Source organism: Bombina bombina, chromosome 11 (genome assembly GCF_027579735.1).
Source record: "Bombina bombina isolate aBomBom1 chromosome 11, aBomBom1.pri, whole genome shotgun sequence".
NCBI classification, from domain to species: domain Eukaryota; kingdom Metazoa; phylum Chordata; class Amphibia; order Anura; family Bombinatoridae; genus Bombina; species Bombina bombina.
The window spans coordinates 124,696,869-124,719,097 of NC_069509.1; the positions used below are offsets into that span (position 1 = coordinate 124,696,869).

The 22,229-nt window shown below is 37.8% G+C and overlaps 1 protein-coding gene across 1 annotated transcript in view; it reads left to right on the forward strand.

Moving 5' to 3' along the window:
* C11H7orf50 (chromosome 11 C7orf50 homolog) overlaps positions 1-22,229 on the forward strand; it is a 1,120,174-nt gene that overhangs the window by 18,190 nt on the left and 1,079,755 nt on the right. Inside the window, exon 2 of the mRNA XM_053694438.1 lies at positions 4,866-4,974. Within this exon, the coding sequence (XP_053550413.1) occupies positions 4,867-4,974 (108 nt within the window). The 5' untranslated portion in view covers position 4,866. The remainder of the gene's footprint in view (positions 1-4,865; positions 4,975-22,229) is intronic.

The following is a 22,229-nucleotide window of genomic DNA, read 5'->3' on the forward strand; positions in this document are numbered from 1 at the left end:
TGCGCATGCGTGATGACGTATGATAAGCGTCATCAATACTTACATTGAACGTGCCTGAAATGGCATAGAGATGGGGGATAAAGGGGAGGAATTAGGCGGCCATATTTTGAGCTGAATACTAAATATAACGTGAATAATTACTAGGACGAGTACAAAGGTAATAAATAAGGGATGCGGTGCAGGCGGATCTTCAATTGGGTTTACAAAATATGGGTTCCTTTTATGTAGAGTGTTGACTGTCCCTTTAAAGCAAATTGAAGAGTTAGTTGGCAATTTGGTCAAATGGTGATTGGCCAGGACCATGTCAAGGTCTCCTCGTTCCTGGGTCCCTAACCTACTGCTACACAATTCATGCCTTCAACCAAACACACAGTGATACACACAAGGTGACACAGGGCCTTTGTAATTTCCCCTAAACACAAAACCGGGAAATGCACTGGACTCTCAAACTAATGAGATGAGTGTATCTTCCTACCCGTACAGACCTTTATTTATCCCTTTTAGCAAAAAAGATTATGGTGTATAAAGACAATGCAGTGCTTCTTTACGAGTCAAGGGTTAGTTCACTTATTGTTTATTTATCAATGCCAACCCTGCCCCCACACACCATGAAAACCTAAGCCTATTTCATAAGTCCTGCACTAGAGCAGGCCTTTCCAACTTAAAGGTAAAGGTGCTGTAAAATTAGTCTTTCCTTAGTAACTGCAGGATAAAAAATGTAGGTATCATTCCCTCACTTGGGTTTATTTTTGTATATGAAATAGCAGTTTTTGCTGATTGAAGCCCCAATCCATTGTTCTCAAGAACATGCTTATATAAATGGGTTAAAGGGCCATAATACCCAAATGTTTAAACACTTGAAAGTCATGCAGCATAGCTGTAAAAAGCTGACTAGAAAATATCACCTGAACATCTCTATGTAAAAAAGAAAGATATTTTACCTCAAAAGTTTCTCAGTAGCCACCTCCCATTGTAAAGGATTTCTAAGCAGCATATTAGTTTGTCTGTCTTGGGACAGCTTAGGGGTTGAGCCTCATGCACACTCATGTTGTTTCCCTATTCAGTTTAAAGGAAGTTTACAATGAAATCTCATGAGAGTTAAGTCAAATCTCATGAGATCATAGTAAAAGAGTTCATGACCTCAGCACTGCTGATGCTGATTGGCTGCTGTTCATTTCTTCATTTTTTTTTAATTTTTTTTTTTTTTACCTGCAGCTCGGCAACAGCTGTGTATAACTTTTTACACAGAACTTACTCTGCTGAGGTGAGGAGATTGTGAGGTAAAATATTTTCCTTTTTTACATAGAGATGCTCAGGTGATATTTTCCCGTCAGCTTTTTACAGTTATACTGCATCAGTTTCAAGTGATTTAGCATATGAGTATTATGTCCCTTTAAGCCTGCAGAAATAGCAGACCTCTAAATCTTATCTCTCTCTACATTAACCCCTTAGTGACCAGACCATTTTTTAGTTTTTTTACCGTTAAGGACCAGGGATATTTTTACATTTCTGCGGTCGTGTTTGTGTTTAGCTGTAATTTTCTTCTTACTCATTTACTGTACCCACACATATTATATACTGTTTTTCTCGCCATTAAATGGACTTTCTAAAGATACCATTATTTTCATCATATCATATAATTTACTATAACATTTTTTATAAAATATTATGAATTTATTTTTAAAAAAACACACTTTTTCTAACTTTGACCCCCAAATCTGTTAGACATCTACAACCACCAAAAACCACCCATGCCAATAGTTTCTAATTTTGTCCTGAGTTTAGAAATTCCCAATGTTTACATGTTCTTTGTTTTTTTTGCAAGTTATAGGGCACTAAGTACAAGTAGCACTTTGCTATTTCCGAACCATTTTTTGTTATAATTAGCGATGGTTACATTGCAACACTGATATCTGTCAGGAATCCCTGAATAATTCTTCACATGTATATATTTTTAGTTAGTAGACAACCCGAAGTATTGATCTAGGCCCATTTTGTTATATTTCATTCCACCATTTCACTGCCAAATGCGATCAAATAAAAAAAAATATATATATATGTTAACTTTTTCACAAACGTTAGGTTTCTAACTAAACTTATTTACAAACAGCTTGTGTAATTATGGCACAAATGGTTGTAAATGCTTCTCTGAGATCCCCTTTGTTCACAAATAGCAGACATATATTGCTTTGGCATTGCTTTTTGGTAATTAGGCCCCTAAATGCTGCCTGCTGCGCCACCCCACTTGTATTATACCCAGTAGTGAAGGGGTTAATTCAGTAGCTTATAGGGCTAATTTTAGCTTTAGTGTAGAGATCAAACTTCACACCTGACAATCCACCCCTGATCCCTCTCAAACAGCTCTCTTTCCTCCCCACCCCCACAAAGGTCACCACCATCTTAAGTACTGGCAGAAAGTCTTCCAGTATAAAAATACAATTTTGTTTTTGTTTATTATATATTTTCTGCAGGGTAGTATCCCCCCTTACACCCAACCTCTCTAACCCTCCCTCCTCTTCCTATTAGAGGCCATGTTAGGTACTGGCAGCTGTCTGCCAGTACCGTTTCTATATTTCTCTTGGTTAATTTTTTTTAAATCTATAAATAAACTTTTTTCCCCCATAGTGTAGCTGCCCCCCATCATTCCCCTCCCAGATGATTTTACTACCATTTATAATCTCCCTCTCCCTCTTTCCCACTTCTTTACGTAGTGTAAGGGGTCCCGCGTCCTCCAGCGATGGGCCGCTCCCTCCTATCCCTCCCAAACCACCAACGATCTGCACTATCGCTGGCCGATGCAGACCTCTCTGCATCGGTTGCTTACCAGAGGGTATTGCAGGAGGCCTCAGTATCGCTGCAATACTCTGAAAGCGGCTGGAAGCTATCACAATCGCTTCCAGTGCTTAAAACCCCAGAGGATGTGCCAGGCACGTCCTTGGTTGTTAACAAACATTGTAGGACGGTGTAAAGGGATTAAAAAGGAGAAAAAATACAGTACAATGTAACTTTAAGGCCCTTACCACTAAAGTATCCCAACATTGCAGTTTATTTGGCCCTTTGTGCCTGAGAACTGGATACTAAGTATCTGAACTAGAGATGAACTTTTCATTACTTTCATCTTATATTAGCAATACTCCTTTTCAAACAGAACAAAGGGTACATTCTCATGTGTGATTGGTGTATCTGTTTTGATATAGAGAAGAAGACAGTCTCTTAGGTTGGAGGTAGAGATATATCTGGCCTTCCTCTTTCCTGCCTCTCCCCCCCTTCAATCCATCCTAAACAGGCTTCAAGTCAAGCAGGAACGCATGGGAACGGTGTTCCTGCACTATTTTTTCAGAAGTAACTAAGTTCCCTCTGGACATAGAACAGAAGTGCTTCATTACACACTGCTGCTGCTGGTGGGAGTAGCTGGAGCACAGTTTGGTTGGAGGGATAGTGAGATCCTCTAGTAATGGACAGTAACTGTTCCTAAAATACACTAAATGCAAGCCTGTCAGCGGTCCTGCTTTGTGATCACCATGTACTGTGTGTAGCACATGGTGCTTACATTTCTGTGTGTCTTGTTCTGGGGTTATTTAGCTCCCCTCAGCAGAAATAGGACTATTGCACCTTAAGTGGGTGAGACTCTGTGACAGAGGAGTCTCGGGCCTAAAGGCAACCATTCAACCCTTCATTGGTTTTAATTTGCTTTCATAAACCAAAGTGTATAATTAAAATATATATATATATATATATCTTACATACAGTGTGTATGCATATATATAAAACAATATTAACTGTGAGGGGGGGGGTGCATGTCTTGGTGAGTTCCCACACTTTTTTTTTTGTAGGAGTTGACCCCTGATCCTAAATGCTAGGCTAATCCACCTTTCCCGTTGCTCTGTATCTGCTGCACCTATCTGTGAGTCCCTTCATTGGCTTCCCATTCACAGCAGAATTCAATTCAAAATTCTCACCCTTGCATACAATGCCGCTCCCCACTACCTATCCTCTCTAATAAACAAGTACTCCAGCCCGCCCACTAAGACCCAACAATGACCTGCTCCTTGCATCAGAGACTATCGCCTCTTCCCATGCTAGACTGCAGGACTTCTGTCGTGCAGCACCTACCCTCTGGAACACTCTCCCTTGTGCTGTCAGGCTTTGCCCTATTCTTCCTTTAAATGCACCCTGAAGACTTTTTTTGTTCAGAGATGCCTACCACCCAACTCAACAATAAATTAATTTCACTTACCTAACAACATTTCCCTCATCTAACTCTTCATTAACACCTTTCTCAATCTTGCAGTCCTCACCTCCTGTTTCTCAACCTCCTACCCTTCTAGATTGTAAATTCCCATGGGAATAGGGCCCTTAATTCCTCCTGTATGTGTTTGTAAATTTTGTCCTGTCTCTTACAAGTTTTATATCATTGTTTTATTTAAATTAATTGTACCCATGGACAGCGCTGCGGAATATGTTGGCGCTTCATAAATAAAGTATAATAATAATATCATTATTGTCAGTTTATATCCATAGAGTATCAGAATTATTGTATCCCACAACTGTATACTTAAAGTTTCCAATTTACTACTATTATCAAATTTGCTTCATTCCCATGGTATTCTTTGTTGAACAGATAGCTAGGTAGATGTTTGAAGCACTACATGACAAGAAAAAGTGGTGTCATCTAGTGCTCCAAACACTTGAATGCCCCTGAGTTTATGTCCCTGCTTTTCAACAAAATACAAATGGAACAAAAAAAATATAATATAGGTAAATTAGAAAGTTGTTAGAGCATGCGTGTTTCATGTCTCTTGTTACAGTGCTGCGTAATATGTTAGCGCTTTATAAATAAATAATAATAATATTTTCTATTACAGAATGGCAAAGAACAAGACCAAAACAGCAGAGAAAAATGAGGGGAAAAAGAAGAGGTCACAGAGTACATCAGAAACCACTCCAGTGAAAAAAGCTAAATTGATTCCAAAGGTTAGTTCAATAAAGTCCTGTCTACAGGGGATTTTATTATTTATTTTTGTATTATAATTGGATATAAAATAATGATTCATAGATATAAAACATTTTGAAATCTGATTCTATTTCATGGAGCCATCTCTTTAAGACATTAGAAAATTTTGGTTTCAAGAACCAATTTCTACAGTTTATCCATAAGATTTATTACAACCCAATATCCTTTCTTTTGGTTCTCCAAAAATCACGCTAAGGAGAGGCACCAGACAGGGTTGCCCATTATCACCTCTTCTGTTTAACATCACTCTTGAACCATTAGCTATTCATTTAAGAGATATCCTAAAAGGAATTAGCATGGGTTCACATTGTTTGAAAAATGTCCTCTAAGCCAGTGATTTTTAACCTTTTTTTTGCCGTGGCACACTTTTTTACATTAAAAAAATCCTGTGGCACACCACCATCCCAAAATTTAAAAAAAATCACACGTAGCCTAATACAGCATATATATATATATATATATATATATATATATATATATATATAATATATATATATATATATATATATACACATACACACATACTACACACAAACACACACATACTGTATGTATTGTGCTGTTATGCCATGCCTCCTACAAACTACCTCTGCACTGGGAGTAAAAAACAAGCAAAGTTTAAAAAATATGTCACACTGTTGTCAGTCTGCCGTGGCACACCTGAGGATCTCTCACGGCACACTAGTGTGCCACGGCACACTGGTTGAAAAACACTGCTCTAAGCAGATGACTTAGATGACCTATTACTTTTCTTAGATAATACTCGTCAATCAATACCTTCTTCCCTTCAATGTCTTGATGAGTTTAGTTCCTTTTCAGGATATAAAATAAATCTTGATAAAAGTCAACTTATGTGGGTTAATAAATCCAGAAATAGTTTTCAAGGAAACCCGTTCAGAGTTGTTGATGCTATCAAATATTTAGGTATAGTATTACATAAGAACCCTAAAAATTGGTATAAACTAAATTTTTCACCTCTTTTTCAAAAAATTAAAGTTGATTTGGAATTGTGGGCTTCTCTCCCGCTATCCATCTCAGCTTCTATTAATTTAATTAAAACAATTATTTTCCCAAGCTTATTATATCCGCTTCAAAATCTACCGCTATTTATTTCTAATGATTTACGAATGCTTCTTTCATGGTTTTCTAAATGTATTTGGAAAGATAAGAAATCTCAAATATCTTTAAATAGATTAATGCAAAAACATGGAGCAGCCAGTCTTGCCCTTCCAAATTTTAAGTTATACAACTGGGCTGCTATGGTTAAAATTGTTATAGACTGGATCGCAGATACCGAGTTAGTTTCTTCTGTGGATATGGAGACATATATTATTTCTCAGTGTTCAATGAGAGCTATACTGCATTGTGCATATAAAAAATTACCTTCCAATGTCGCTTGTCTTATCTCAATTAAAAATGTTATTTTAGCATGGCATAAGTTTTGTGCAATATTAGAGATTGATTATAGTTTTTCAGATTTTCTGCCCATAGTAGGCAACCCACAGTTCTCTCCAGGAAATAATCATATAGTGTTTAAAGAGTGGGCTGAAAGAGGTCTTCAATATATTCCCTTTAAATAATGGCTGAAAATGGACAGATTATATCTTTTGAGTTACTCCTCCAACAGTATGACCTACCTAAAACAACTTATTTGCCTATCTACAATTGTGGCATTATATTAATTCTCAAAACTGGGATTCTGCTTCTTTGGTCTCGTGGTCTGATATCAAGATATGTATCCAAAAATTATAGTTGGTAATGCTTCTATTTCTCTTATGTATGATGACCTCATGCTCACTAAACAAGGCTTGGTATATCTTGATAAATTGTGTAATATCTGGATACCTGCCTTTCCATCAATAGATCCCGATAAAATTAAACACAGTTTTGCTCTTTTGAACAAATGTGAAATCTCAATGACCTGGAAGGAATCACATTGGAAACTCATTAATAATTAATATTTATCCCCGCTCAAATTGTCAAAAATGTATCCAACAAAATCTTGTGTTTGCCCTCGTTGTACTAATTCTAAAGCTGACGTACTCCATATGTACTGGTACTGCCCCAAAATCAATCAATTATGGCAGACATTGAGTATTGGTTTAATATATATTATAATGTATCCATATGTCTCTCTCCAGAACCATAGACCCTTCCAGGCAAATACTTTTGAATACCAATATATTGACTGTCAGGCACTTAATAGTTAAAAACTGGAAAGCTAATTCTGTCCCGGGTCTATTACAGGTTCTTAAAGAAATTCAATTCCAAATCATATATGAATCATTTCACTCACAATTAACCTCAGAAAAAAAAAGTGAAAAGATTTTTAACGGGTTGGCTACCAATTATTAAATCATATTCACTACCTATTCAAAAATGTATCCTATCCCCCTTTTTGTCTTCTAACAGCTTTATGAAATTGGTCCTTTTAGACCTATTTCCACACACACACATGGATGACTAATTATAGAGATGTACATTAAGAGACATTTATATTTGTTCTACACCAGATCAGACTAGGGAAGAAGCTTCTTTCTCCTTTTTTTTAATTTATTTTTTTATTATTTTTTGGGGGTTTAAAATGAAGCTTGAGATGAATTTAGCTGTGAGGAAAGATTTACCTCAATTAATCAAATAGGTGTATTATAATTTACCCTACAGTTTATGGTTCATTTGTTAACATAATACATACCAGGGGCGCGATCCGATATAGATCGCAGTTTGCGGCGCAAGCGAGGGAACTGGCGTCGCCCGCAGTTTCAGCTCGCAACTCGAGCTATCCTATATAAGTCGCCGTCAGATGCTAACGTGCCGTAAGTCTGACAAACCAGCGATGTCCAGAAATCTGCGCAAGTACAAATTTCTGGCGTCGCCAGTGACTTGCGGCACGTTAGAAACTGCCGGCGCCTATAAAACCTGACTAAAGTCTAAAACACCCGCACTGTCTAACACGCCTCCCTAACATAGCCCGACACGTCTAACCCTCTATCCGCTATCCCCCCTCACTAGCCTAACAATAAAATATGTATTAACCCCTAAACCGCCGCTCCCAGAGCCCGCCGCTACCTAATAAAGTTATTAACCCCTAAACCGCCGCCAGCTATATTAAATCTATAACCCCCTAAAGTGAGCCCCTAACACCGCCGCCATCTACCTTACCTACCCCCTAAAGTGAGCCCCTACCCCGCCACTATTTTAAAATTATTAACCCCTAATCTAATCCCCCTACCCCGCCGCCATCTATATTAAATTATTTAACCCCTAAAATACTAAACTATCCCTACCACTAAACCTAAGTCTAACCCTACAAATAGCCCTGAAAAGGGCTTTTTGCGTGGCATTGCCCCAAAGTAACAGCTCTTTTGCCAGCCCTTAAAAGGGCTTTTTGCAGGCCATGCCCCAAAGTAACAGCTCTTTTGCCAGCCCTTAAAAGGGCTTTTGGCGGGGCTTTGTCACAAAGTAAACTGCTCTTTTGCCTACAATCTACATCCCCCTACACCGCGGCCACCTATAATAAATGTATTAACCCCTAATCTAATCCCCCTACACCGCCGCCAGCTATATTAACTATATTAACCCTAATTATATTAGGGTTAATATAGTTTTTTTTTTTTTTTAATTTTTATTATTTTCTTATATCAAAAATACAAAGTTCAGGTACGCAATTGCTTTACATCTCGTATATAAAAGGAAGAACAAGAAAGGGAAGACCTTTTACAAGAAAGAAGCATTTAAACTGCACATTCATTTCTTTCCCAAAAAGAAAAGATACGTTTTTCCTTAGTCCTAGCATTGACCAAGGAGGTAGTTCTTGAATAGGTTATTTATCACTATGTCTAGGGAGGCGTTTTGTGGAAAAAAAAAAAGGGGGGGGGAAGGGAGGGGAGAGGTTTCTCTTCCCCCCCTCTCCCCCCCATATTAATAGAATTCCTCTCAATTCCTCACAGCTCCTCTCAATGCCCTCTCTCCCCCTCTCCAGATGGTTGGGGGATACTAATAATTCCATTAATGTGATTCGTATAGTCATTTCCCATAGATTTAATAAATGGACCCCAAACATTAAAAAATTTATCTGCCTTAAAAGGGCAAAACTTTTTATAGTCATATGCTTCAAGAATGCCTTCTTTCAACATTGCTTTCTTAAGTTGACTAACATTTGGAGAGTACCTATCGATCCAGCAGGAAAAGATCAATGATCTTGCTTTTATTATCATTTTATGTACAAATCTGTTATTTCCCTCCCATAAAGGAGAATGTGTAAGGAAGAAAATGTTTACTGCTGATAGTTTAATATCTAGTTTTAGTATGCTAGAAAGCCAAAAACTCACTTTCGACCATAATTGAAGTTGTTTAGGGCACTCATATATCAAGTGGAGTAAATCTGGGTTAGTTTTTGAGCATTTAATACACTTATTCTCCACCCCTTTATTCCATTTACAAACTCTATTCGGAGTTAAATAATCTTGGTGCATAAGTCTGAAATGCGATTCCCTTCCTGCCATTGAGTTCTCCAATTTATATATTGTCCCAAAACTAGTTTGTATGGTTTTATCTTCTCTACAGATAGGTATACTATTTTCCCATTTATTATAAAGATCTTCTAGTTGCCTTGACTTAAAGCCATTTAGAAGTATTTCGTAGATAACTGAGAGTGGCCTCTGCCTGATTTTGGGATGGTCCAAAAGAGGATGAGGCTGAAAGAATGAATCAGAGTCCTGGTAAAGAAATGACTTTAAATAATGTTTTGCTTGTATAAAATAAAATCTATCCTTACCCGGAATTTGATAAAGCCTTTGAATTTCCTCAAATTTAAGTATTTGCTTAGTCTTCCAGTTACATAAATGTCCTAAGTTGGATACTCCACAGTCTCCCCAACGCTGAAATATTGAATAATTTAGGCCCGGAATAAATTGGGAGTTCCCCACTAATGGTACCCATCTGGAATACGCTTTCTTTTTTATTGATATAATTTTCATAGCTGCAGTCCAAGCAGCCAGAATGTCTTTCAACATAGGGTGTTGATATATTTCCCTCCCTCTTTCTTTGTTAGATGCATACAAAACAAATTCTAATGCCAATGATTTACATAGTCTTCTATCTAATGAACAATTTGTATAGGTATTAGAATGGAAAATCCAATCTAGTGGGAACCGCAGTAGGGTGGCATAGTTGTATAGTAACAAATTGGGCAATGCTAAGCCCCCGCTAATAAAGGGTAGATATAGTTTATCCATCTTAATTCTGGGTCTCCTGCCTCGCCAGATAAAATATCGAAGGGCTTTCGTGAACTTATTTAGATCATGTTGTTTAATTAATAAGGGAAACATACGCAAGGTGTAGACAGGGCCGCCACTAGAAATTTTGGGGCCCCTGACTTAACCATTGATCAGGGCCCCCCCTCCTTTGACATGTGCAATTTTTGACCAAGTGACTGAAACGTATATGCACTTTAATCTTAAGTGTCTATTTAAACTTGGAAATGTTGTAAAGGTAGTAACATACACTGAAACATACACTCACAAATAAGGATTCACATATAGACACTCTAGAAGACACGCAAAGAAACTCAGACACAGACAACTAAACAGACACTCAGCACTTGTTTACATTGACCTGACAAGTAATGAGGTAAACTACAGTTTTGTAAAAAAAGGAGATTTAGAAAACAAAATATGGAGTTCTGATTATCTTTTTGTAAAGGAAGATGCCAAATAAATGATGACAACAGCATGCAGTGGCTGAAAGGAAGGGCCCTGAACTGCCTAAACAATAATTTAAAGGTTAAATGGTAGATTAGTGACTTCCGGAAAGGTCTCATTAGTCTCAAAGTCTGTAGAAAGATGTGAATAATCAGTAGTAAGGTCAAAATGCCCTAAAAAGGAACAGACAGTGGACACACACACACAAACTCAAACTTGCACATACACCCAAGGAAACACCAACAGAGACAGCCTCAGAAAACACACAAAGACATACACACACACACACACACACAGAGAGACACCCACAGAAAACACACAAAGACATACACACACAGAGAGACAACCACATAAAACACAGAAAGACATACACACACCCTGACTGAGACATCCACAGAAAACACACAAAGACATACACACACCCTCACAGAGACACCCACAGAAAATACACACCCTCATAGAGACATCCACAGAAAACACAGACATACATACACACACACACACCCTCACAGAGACATCCACAGAAAACACAGACATACACACCCACCCTCACAGAGGCATCCAGAGAAAATACACAAAGATAAACACATGCCCACCCTCACAGAGACACCCATAGAAAAAGCTCAAAGACATATGCACACACCCTCACAGACATCCACAGAAAATGCACAAAGACATACACACCCACCCTCACAGAGGCATCCAGAGAAAATACAAAAAGACAAACACATGCCCACCCTCACAGAGACACCCATAGAAAAAGCTCAAAGACATATGCACACACCCTCACAGACATCCACAGAAAATGCACAAAGACATACACACCCACCCTCACAGAGAGACCCACATAAAAAAAATACATACACACTCATAGAGACACAAGCCAAAGCACAAAGACATAAACACACACACCCACAGAAACACTCACAGGAGGAAACATTTATGTACCTTGCATCCCCTAAATCCACAGTGTGTGACATGCATGATAAAAAAAAATGCAGAAATTAAGAGATCACTTTTTAAAGAATCATATTTGTAAATGTGCAAACAAAAATAATTCTGTGAATTCAAAATTGTACATTAATGAGCTGGGTAGATGGCTAGATGAAGAAAAGTACTTTTAGAAGGTTGACATATGTTTGTCTGATATTTTCCCCAACCAAGAGCACCACTTCAAATATAGTGTACACATGTTCCCATCTGTCAGCTGTACTTGTGGATTTTGAAAATGCTGTACTCTATATAGTCTTGGTGGAACTATAAGCTGTGGTACTCATACCATTAGATCTGGTTAAATGCAGGATTTAAGCTTGTTGGTATGCATTTCAAAATTAAGTCAGCTGTAGTGTAAACTGAACAGTTTTAAGTTAACCTGTCTCATTTCAAACACTGAGCAATCTTAGTCTGAGAGTATAACATGTTATGCAGATGTAAAAATCTTAGATAAAATGCCTCCTTGTATCTGAAAAGTCCTTGCATAAAGGGGCAGTAAACTGGAATGTAATATATATCATTTGTGTATTGAGGAGGAAACATTTCTGCATGGTTTTAAATATAGAATTTCTACAGCATTGTCAAATAATCATAAATACACTGCTGCTAAATTTTTTTTTATTTTTTTGGAGTCCTGGCCCCACCATACAACTACTACCACACTGAAGTTACAATCTTAAATTGCACAAAGAAATAAAAAACATTTGCTAAGTAATTACTACTACCTCCTCTGCAAATGAAAGTGATCAGCCGACTGACTCAGGCACACACTGTACAAAGTGCCAAGTCTGTCTCACACTGTGCATAGTGGTTTAGTGCGCAATCAGAAATCCTCTCAAATGCTAATACTTTACTCTTTGTAATAACATTTCCCATGCTCAATTAGCACTCTGCTGTAGTACCCACTGGTGGCTGCCAAAATTTAAAAAAAAAAAAAAAAAAAAATTTTTTTTTTTAGTTCTTGCCTCATGGGGCCCCCCCTAGCCCATTGGGCCCCTGACAGGAGTCACCCCTGTCACCCCCTGATGGCTGCCCTGGGTGTAGAGTATCTTTGGGAGGATAAACATCTTATACGCTGCCACTCTTCCTGAAAGGGAGAGTGGCAGGTCTACCCAGTTTTTAAGCTTCTCTATACAGTGATTTAAAACATATACTGTGTTATCCCTATACCAATTTTGAGGAGAAGGGGATAAATATATACCTAGATACTTTAATGTATCTGTTTCTACAAATGGGTGAACCATATTTGTTTTTGGTTTTTTAAGCCATAAAATACTAGACTTGGAAAAGTTTATTTTATATCCTGAGATCTTTCCGTATATCTCTAACTGAGAGATCACTTCATTAATTTGAGAGTTTGGATCTGATACACATATTAGAAGATCATCCGCGAAGATAGATAACTGAAATATTTCAGGGTTAATATAGTTATATTATATATATTAACTATATTAACCCTAATTATACTAGGGTTCATATAGTTAATATCGTTATTATAATTATATATATATTAAGTATAATAACCCTATCTAACTCTAACATCCTAACTAAACTCTTATTAAAATAAATCTAATATTAATATTATTAATTAAAATATTCCTATTTAAATCTAAATACTTACCTATAAAATAAACCCTAAGATAGCTACAATATAATTAATAATTACATTATAGCTATGTTAGGGTTTATATTTATTTTACAGGTAAATTGTTAATTATTTTAACTAGGTCTAATAGCTATTAAATAGTTATTACCTATTTAATATCTACCTAGTTAAAATAATTACCCAATTACCTGTAAAATAAATCCTAACCTAAGTTACAAATACACCTACACTATCAATAAATTAAATAAACTACAAATATCTATCTAAAAATACAATTAAATAAACTAAACTAAATTACAAAAAAAACCAAACACTAAATTACAAAAAATAAAAAAAAGATTACAAGATTTTTAAGCTAATTACACCTATTCTAAGCCCCCTAATAAAATAATAAAGCCCCCCCAAATAAAATAAAATCCCTGCCCTATTCTAAATTAAAAAAAGTTCAAAGCTCTTTACCTTACCAGCCTTTTGTGGGGGCATGCCCCAAAGAATTCAGCTCTTTTGCATTTAAAAACATATACAATACCCCCCCATTACAACCCACCACCCACATACCCCTATTCTAAACCCACCCAAACCCCCCTTAAAAAAGCCTAACACTACCCCCCTGAAGATCTCCCTACCTTGTCTTCACCACACCGGGCCGAACTCCTAATCCGATCCGGGCGATGTCTTGCTCCAAGCGGCAAAGAAGAATTCTTCCTCCGGCAATGTCTTCCTCCAAGCGGCAAAGAAGAATTCTTCCTCCCGGCGACGTCTTCCTCCAAGCGGCAGCAAAGTCTTCTTCCTTCCGGCAACATCTTCCATGAAGCGGCATCTTCAATCTTCTTTCTTCGTTCCGCCACCGCGGAGCATCCATCCCGGCCGACGACTGAACGACGAATGAGGTACCTTTAAATGACGTCATCCAAGATGGCATCCGCCGAATTCCGATTGGCTGATAGGATTCTATCAGCCAATCGGAATTAAGTTAGAAAAATCTGATTGGCTGATTGAATCAGCCAATCAGATTCAAGTTCAATCCGATTGGCTGAACCAATCAGCCAATCGGATTGAACTTGAATCTGATTGGCTGATTCAATCAGCCAATCAGATTTTTCTAACTTAATTCCGATTGGCTGATAGAATCCTATCAGCCAATCGGAATTCGGCGGACGCCATCTTGGATGACGTCATTTAAAGGTACCTCATTTGTCGTTCAGTCGTCGGCCGGGATGGATGCTCCGCGGTGGCGGAGCGAAGAAAGAAGATTGAAGATGCCGCTTCATGGAAGATGTTGCCGGAAGGAAGAAGACTTTGCTGCCGCTTGGAGGAAGACGTCGCCGGGAGGAAGAATTCTTCTTTGCCGCTTGGAGGAAGACATCGCCGGAGGAAGAATTCTTCTTTGACGCTTGGAGCAAGACATCGCCCGGATCGGATTAGGAGTTCGGCCCGGTGTGGTGAAGACAAGGTAGGGAGATCTTCAGGGGGGTAGTGTTAGGCTTTTTTAAGGGGGGTTTGGGTGGGTTTAGAATAGGGGTATGTGGGTGGTGGGTTGTAATGGGGGGGGGTATTGTATATGTTTTTAAATGCAAAAGAGCTGAATTCTTTGGGGCATGCCCCCACAAAAGGCCCTTTTAAGGGCTGGTAAGGTAAAGAGCTTTGAACTTTTTTTAATTTTGGGGGGCTTTATTATTTTATTAGGGGGCTTAGAATAGGTGTAATTAGCTTAAAAATCTTGTAATCTTTTTTTTTATTTTTTGTAATTTAGTGTTTTTTTTTTTTTGTAGTTTAGTTTATTTAATTGTATTTTTAGATAGATATTTGTAGTTTATTTAATTTATTGATAGTGTAGGTGTATTTGTAACTTAGGTTAGGATTTATTTTACAGGTAATTGGGTAATTATTTTAACTAGGTAGATATTAAATAGTTAATAACTATTTAATAGCTATTATACCTAGTTAAAATAATTAACAATTTACCTGTAAAATAAATATTAACCCTAACATAGCTACAATGTAATTATTAATTATATTGTAGCTATCTTAGGGTTTATTTTATAGGTAAGTATTTAGATTTAAATAGGAATATTTTAGTTTATAATATGAATTAGATTAATTTAATATAAATTTAGTTAGGGGTGTTAGGGTTGGATAGAGTTAATATAGTTAATATAAATACTATAGTAACTATATTAACCCTAATATAATTAGGGTTAATATAGTTAATATATATAATGTAATACCTATATTAACTATAATGTATTTAGGGTTAATATAGATAATATAGCTGGCGGCGGGGTAGGTAGATTAAATTAGGGGTTAATCATTTTAATAGAGATGGCGGCGGTGTAAGGGGCTTACATTAGGGGTTAATAATATTAATATAGCTGGCGGCGGTATAGGGGGATTAGATTAGGGGGTTAATAATTTTTATATAGGTGGCGGGGGTGTAAGGGGTCAGATTAGGGGATAGATAAGGTAGATGGCGGCGGTTTTAGGGGCTCAAAGTAGGGGGTTAGTTTATGTAGATGGCGGCGGGGTCCGGGAGCGGCGGTTTTAGGGGTTAATAACTTTATTAGGGATTTCGGGGGGATCGTGGTTGACAGGTAGATAGACATTGCGCATGCGTTAGGTGCTAGGTTTTATTTAGCAGATCGCGGGTGACGGGTAGATAGACATTGCGCATGTGTTAGGTTTCTTTTCTAGTTAGTTTAGGGATTTACGGGGCTCCAATAGTCAGCGTAAGGCTTCTTACGGCTGCTTTTTGTGGCGAGGTGAAAATGGAGTAAGATTTCTCCATTTTCGCCACGTAAGTCCTTACGCTGCATATTGGATACCAAACTGCGCTGGTTTGGTATACCTGCCTATGGCCCAAAAAACTACGGGCGACGGCAGAAATATACGCGCGTAACTTCTAGGTTACGCCGTATATGTGATACCAAACCAGCGTAAATATTGGCGTCGCCGGCTTTTGCGGGCGACGATTTTTATCGGATCGACCCCCAGATACCTTTGAATAGTTATAATTGTATTCCCATGAAATGTTAACATTGTTTTTTGTTTGTCTGTGTTGTATCTGCATAATCTCATGCTTCACCAATAAAGAAATTTAAAAAATAAAACAAAAAAAACAAAAAAACATTTTGAGATCTATTTCTAAATATTGGAAACTGCTTTCTGACTGGATAGATTTATAAGACTGCAGATATATTTTTTTTTCCCATTCCCCCCCCCCCCCCCCCGAAAATCTTTATTGAAAATGTTCAAGGGACATGTTACCCATATACTAAATCACCTGAAAGTGTTGCAGCATAACTATAAAAAGCGGCCTAAAAAATATTTCATGAACATCTCTATGTAAAAAAAGGAAGATATATTTTACCTAATCAGTTTACCAGATGTAAGTGCGCTGTGATCCGGAGCTACTATTTTTACTGCCATCTATATGGTGAAAAAAAAATCCAATCGGCATCATCAGTGCTGAGTTCACACTTTGCTTTACTGTGATCTCGTGGGATTTCACCATAAACTTGCAAGATTTTGTAGTAAACTTTCTTAAACTGAGGAAGGAAATAAAGTGGTTGTGTCTGCGCTTGCCAGACACACACTCCCTTTTAAGTATTAGGAGAAGCACCCTGATTGGATTCTTAAAGGGACAGGCTACTTGAAAATGGTTATTGTTTAAAAAGATAGATAATCCCTTTATTACCGATTCCCCAGTTTTGTATAACCAACATGGTTATATTAATACACATTTTACCTCTGTAATTACCTTGTATCTAAGCCTCTGAAGACTGCCTCCTTATTTCAATTATTTATTATTCTTATTTTTATTTTTTTAAAATTTATTTTATATGTAATATCTTTTTTTTCTGTAGTGTAGGGACCCCCTCCCCCTTTCAAGATCACTTTTTTTCCATAGTGTGGGACCCTATCCTTCCCTCTCCCTTCAAAATAATTTACCGTAGTGTAGGGCCCTCTCCTTCCCTCTCCCTTCAAAATAATTTTCTGTAATGTAGGGAACCTAGCCCCTCCCTCCCCCGCTGGGCTGCCCACCCGCATCCCTCCTTAACTCCTACTCGGCACCAACGGACGATCGTTACAGAGCGCGACACAGGCAGTGTCAATCTCTAACAATTGGGCGATCTTACTTCATATAATAAAGGGAGCATGATAGGTGCTTCCTTACCATATGAAGGCAGATGTCTTCTGCCCCCTGGTTGCAGCTCCCACTAAGCTGACAGCGGGGACTGCAACATGTGCTGGGCGTAGGTACTATGTCAACAGAGTACGCTGAGCGAAGTAATATGTGATGTAGTACCTGGTAGTACTATCTAATTTGCTTTTTTTTTTTTATATATAGTTTGTTCAAAAGCATAGCTAGGTAAGTGCAAGAGCAGCGATGTACTATTGGGAGTTAGCTGCTGATTGGTGGCTGCACATATATGCCTCCTATTTATTGGCTCACCCACTGTGTTCAGATAGCTCCTAGTAGTACATTATTGCTCTGTTAACAAAGGACACCAAAAGAATGAAACAAATTTGCTAATAGAAGCAATTTGGAAAGTTGTTTATAATGATATTCTCTATCTGAATCATGACAGAAACATTTTGTCCCTATAAGACTTGGCTGATATGTTTTTTATAGCAACACAACAGAAATGTCTTGTAATTACGATGTGTTTACTGTCCTTTTACTACTAGAGTCCTTATTTAGAAATAGGGTGCAATCTACCTGGGCTTTCCCCCAAAAAAACAATGACAAAAGGAGGAGAAGGCTGCACACTTTATAGCTGAATAAAAAAAACAAAACAAAACAAAAAACTTTATTTAGCTCATAATATTTTTTTGGGTTAGATTTGATCGCGTTGTTAAAGGGACAGTTTACGCAAAAACTTTCTCTCCTTTAATTTGTTCCCAGTGATTCATTTTTTTTTCCTGCTGGAGTGTATTAACTTGTTTACAAATAGCTCCTTAGCCTTTAGTTTTGGTATTTAGCCTGTAGTATCCCTACATATACTGAAAGTTTCTATTCCTAGGTATTGGCTATTGAGTAATTATGTAAACACAGCCAGCAGAATTACACTCACATTGGGAGGTGGAAGAGATAAAGCGCTAAAATGTTCATTTTCAATTGTTCTTTCTAAGTATTGTACTGAGACAATTTTGAGTGATAAGATAATGAGATCTGATCTGTCGGCAAGCCAAGCCTATTTTGATGGGCTTTGGTCTCAAAGAGCAAATCCAGCTATTTATTTTGCAAAAATAAACATAAACGAGCAATTTCTCATACATTTTATACGCTGCAGTTGCTATAACAAGTCTTAGGGACACATTGGGAAAAACTATTTTACATTGAACTGTCCCTTTTAAAAAAAGCTATCTACATTACACAACATTGTTTTCACAGTAATTGCTGTTTTTAAATGTGCTTGACAAATAGATCTTCCCCAGGCTATGATGTAATAGGGAAAGAAACTCGAACCACTGTGTACTACTGCTTTCCCTTGTGAATTGTTAGCAATTTTATAAAGTGAACCAGCATTTTGGCTGTATTTGTTTTCCCTTCTATGCAACTTGTTAATTGGATTTATAGGCAGAAATAGAAATAAAAAGATGCTAGAAATTGCTGTGTTACCAAGATGTACCACTGGAGGGCGTCTGTCTAGCAGAAAATCTAACTGCTTCTGAACTGAACCTATTTGTAAATTCTGCTTTCTGAAATGTCCTAGAATGTTTTTGTTGTTGTCCTTTTGTATTAAAAGTACTTTATTTTATAGTTGTTACATTTGTTAGAACATTTTATTATGAAACTAATCCTTGTTTTCAAACTATGCCTCTCATTTCAAAATGTTTGCAATCATATATCAAAAGCATTGTATATACCGACTAGTTTAGCAAAACTGAATTAGAAAACTCTAGGGGCTAGATTACAAGTGGAGGGCAAAATATCGCTTTCGCTTAAGCAATATTTGCGCTCCACTTTGGTTTTCCAACGAACGCAAATGTGCACTGGTATAACGAGTTAGGTTCAACTGCACAAAAGCATTGTGCTCACAAGAGCACGCTTCTATAAGCTCCAATGGGAGCCTCGTTCTGCTGCCGTCATACACGGCATCTGAACCTAAGCGCAGCGCAGGGGGTAAGTAGCGCAGCGATGGGCAGCAATTTTAAATATTTATGTATATGCTTATATATATATATATATATATATATATATATATATATATGTGTGTTAATATGTGTATATACATGCATACACATATTAATACATAAATATATATAATGTCCAAATTTGTTAGTTATTCAATGTGTATTTCGGTTAATATGTAGTTATCCTGTGTGCATTCCCCAATCTAGGGTTCCACATATGCGGTCACACACAGTATCCTACTTGTAATTAGCCCCACAAGTAACACTCTCATTAGAGTCCCACAATCGCGGGTTCACAAATGGGGTATAGACGAAAGTTCAAGAAAATGTTAGTTCCAAGTGCAGTGAAAATATATAAGAACATAAGGCTTACCACTTCCTCCGCTTGTTACCGGGAGTACGGACTGTGCCGCAATGTAATCCTCCTCTGACAGTGTGTAATTCTCAAGCACTTTGGTTATGGCGTGTAATGCCAAACTTCCCTGTGTAGTGGAAAGCCTCGTTCCAAAGCCGGCAATACGTCATCCAGCACGACTGAACCAATAAGATCGTGGGGATCCTCCACACCCCCAAAGCAGCAGCTAATGCAGAAAAGACTTCCAAAAAGGTAATTACGATCTTTACGGTAGTAATGAGCAAGGAGAGGAGGAATATGTAATATAAAACTTCGATTTATTGAATCATTTTAAAAGCAGTATCAAAACACAGCAATTCAGTAGTTACAGCTGTAACTACTGAATTGCTGTGTTTTGTTACTGCTTTTAAAATGATTCAATAAATCGAAGTTTTATATTACATATTCCTCCTCTCCTTGCTCATTACTACCGTAAAGATCGTAATTACCTTTTCATAAATATATATAAGCATATACATATATGTTTACAGGGAACACACAGTTTCTATAGACCACAATGCAAAGGCAGTTTTCACTGCCGGTTTTAACCCCTAAAAACTGCCTTTTACAGTTGTTTTTTTCTGGGGGCGGGGGGGAATCCTAATTTCTTTTAAAAAAAAAAACTAAAAGTTGCTCTATTTTGGGGCACTTTTAGAAAATTAACTAAAGATCTCATCTCTGGTTAATTTTCTGAGAGCTAATTACTACTTCGAGCTCACAGTAGCATTAAAGAGCCAGTTGTAATGCAATAAATTAGCGCTCCACTTGTAATTTAGCTCTAAATGTAAAGACAAAAGAAACAAACTAAAGAATATAAGTAACAAGGCTAGGTTGTCACTGGGATTTTCATACACCTCAGAAGCAAAGATACGCAGCCAGAATGAAAACAAAACTTGGCAGATAGCTAGGCTAACCATAATGTTTAGAGGTGAACTGGGACCACCTGGCGCGGTGCCAGTGGGGGCGTGGTCAAGGGGGCGTGGTGATTGCCGACCGAACTCATTTTCCAGTTAGAGATAAATACATCCCAATTTGTTATACAAAATAAACACAATGCTTGTGCAAATTGGTAAACCTTTTCAGATACACATGTGAAAAAAACAATCCCTTCAAGACATGAAAATGAGAACAGGGTGGCAAACTAAAATAATGTTACTTAAAGCGAATGTAAATTTTGATGCTAAAGTGCCCGTTTTTTAAAAATTCAATTAAAAACAGGGGCACTTTAATTCATCAAAATTTACATTTCACTCGTGTTGTGAAAATACTTACCTTTTATTCCTGACAGCCGCTGCAGCTTCCCCCGGTCGTCGCAAGCCTCTTCCTACGTCATAAATAACGGATCGGTCATCCTCCAATCACGGCTCCCCCCCCTGGGGGAATCAGTGTCTGATTCAACGCCGTGATTGGAGGATGCCGGATTCCTCATTTTAGACCCAGGAAGAGGCTTTGCAATGGGCGGAGGATGCGATGCAGCGGCTGTCAAGATTAAAAGGTAAGTATTTTCACAACACAAGTGAAATTTAAATGAATTAAAGTGTCCCTGTTTTTAATCGAATTTTTAAAAGACAGACACTTTATCATAAAAATGTACATTCACTTTAACGGGCTGCAGCGCAAATACAGTATATAATTTTTCACTTTATGAGTAAAGTGGACGTTTATTTCACACGTAGGTATCTTAGAGTGTAGAACTTCAAAACTTTGAGCAACACTGCACAAGTTACTGAGTTAGAGTGCTCACTGTCGTCTGTATTTCAGTTACCACCCCCACCCCTCTTACTAAAAGTAGTAACACATTTACAGATGCACGGGTACAATTAACCCCTTAAGGACACAGCTTCAGTTTGCTCAATTGTTTCATGACGGAATAATTCCGTCATTGGTCCTTAAGGGGTTAAAGGAGCTACGCAATCAGCACCATAGGGAGCAGTTTGATATACCATAGGGAACATGGGTAGTTAAGTGCGGCCAAAGCAAACTACTCTGCCAGCGGCATGGTCAAGACGGGTGGGCAAGTGTAGATACCACAGTTACAGTACATTGGTAGTAACATTAGTAACTTCAGCAAGGTATCCTTACCAGCAAGTCTTGCCGCACAGACTGCGCACAGTTAGAATAATAAAAAAAACAGCTTTTGCATTGCCGGTATTTTACTCATTTTGGCACCGACTGGGTGGCAACCCTACGGCCGGGACAGAATGAACAATCAGGTGGGACACTGGGACAGCGCCTCCAAACAGGGACCATCCGACTTCTGGTTAGCCTAGAGCTAAATGGACATTAAAGGGATATGAAACCCAAAAATTATTTTGTGATTCAGACAGAGCATACACTTGCGATAGTTTTTTAGCGTGCGTCAGATTGCGCTCGTATTATGAG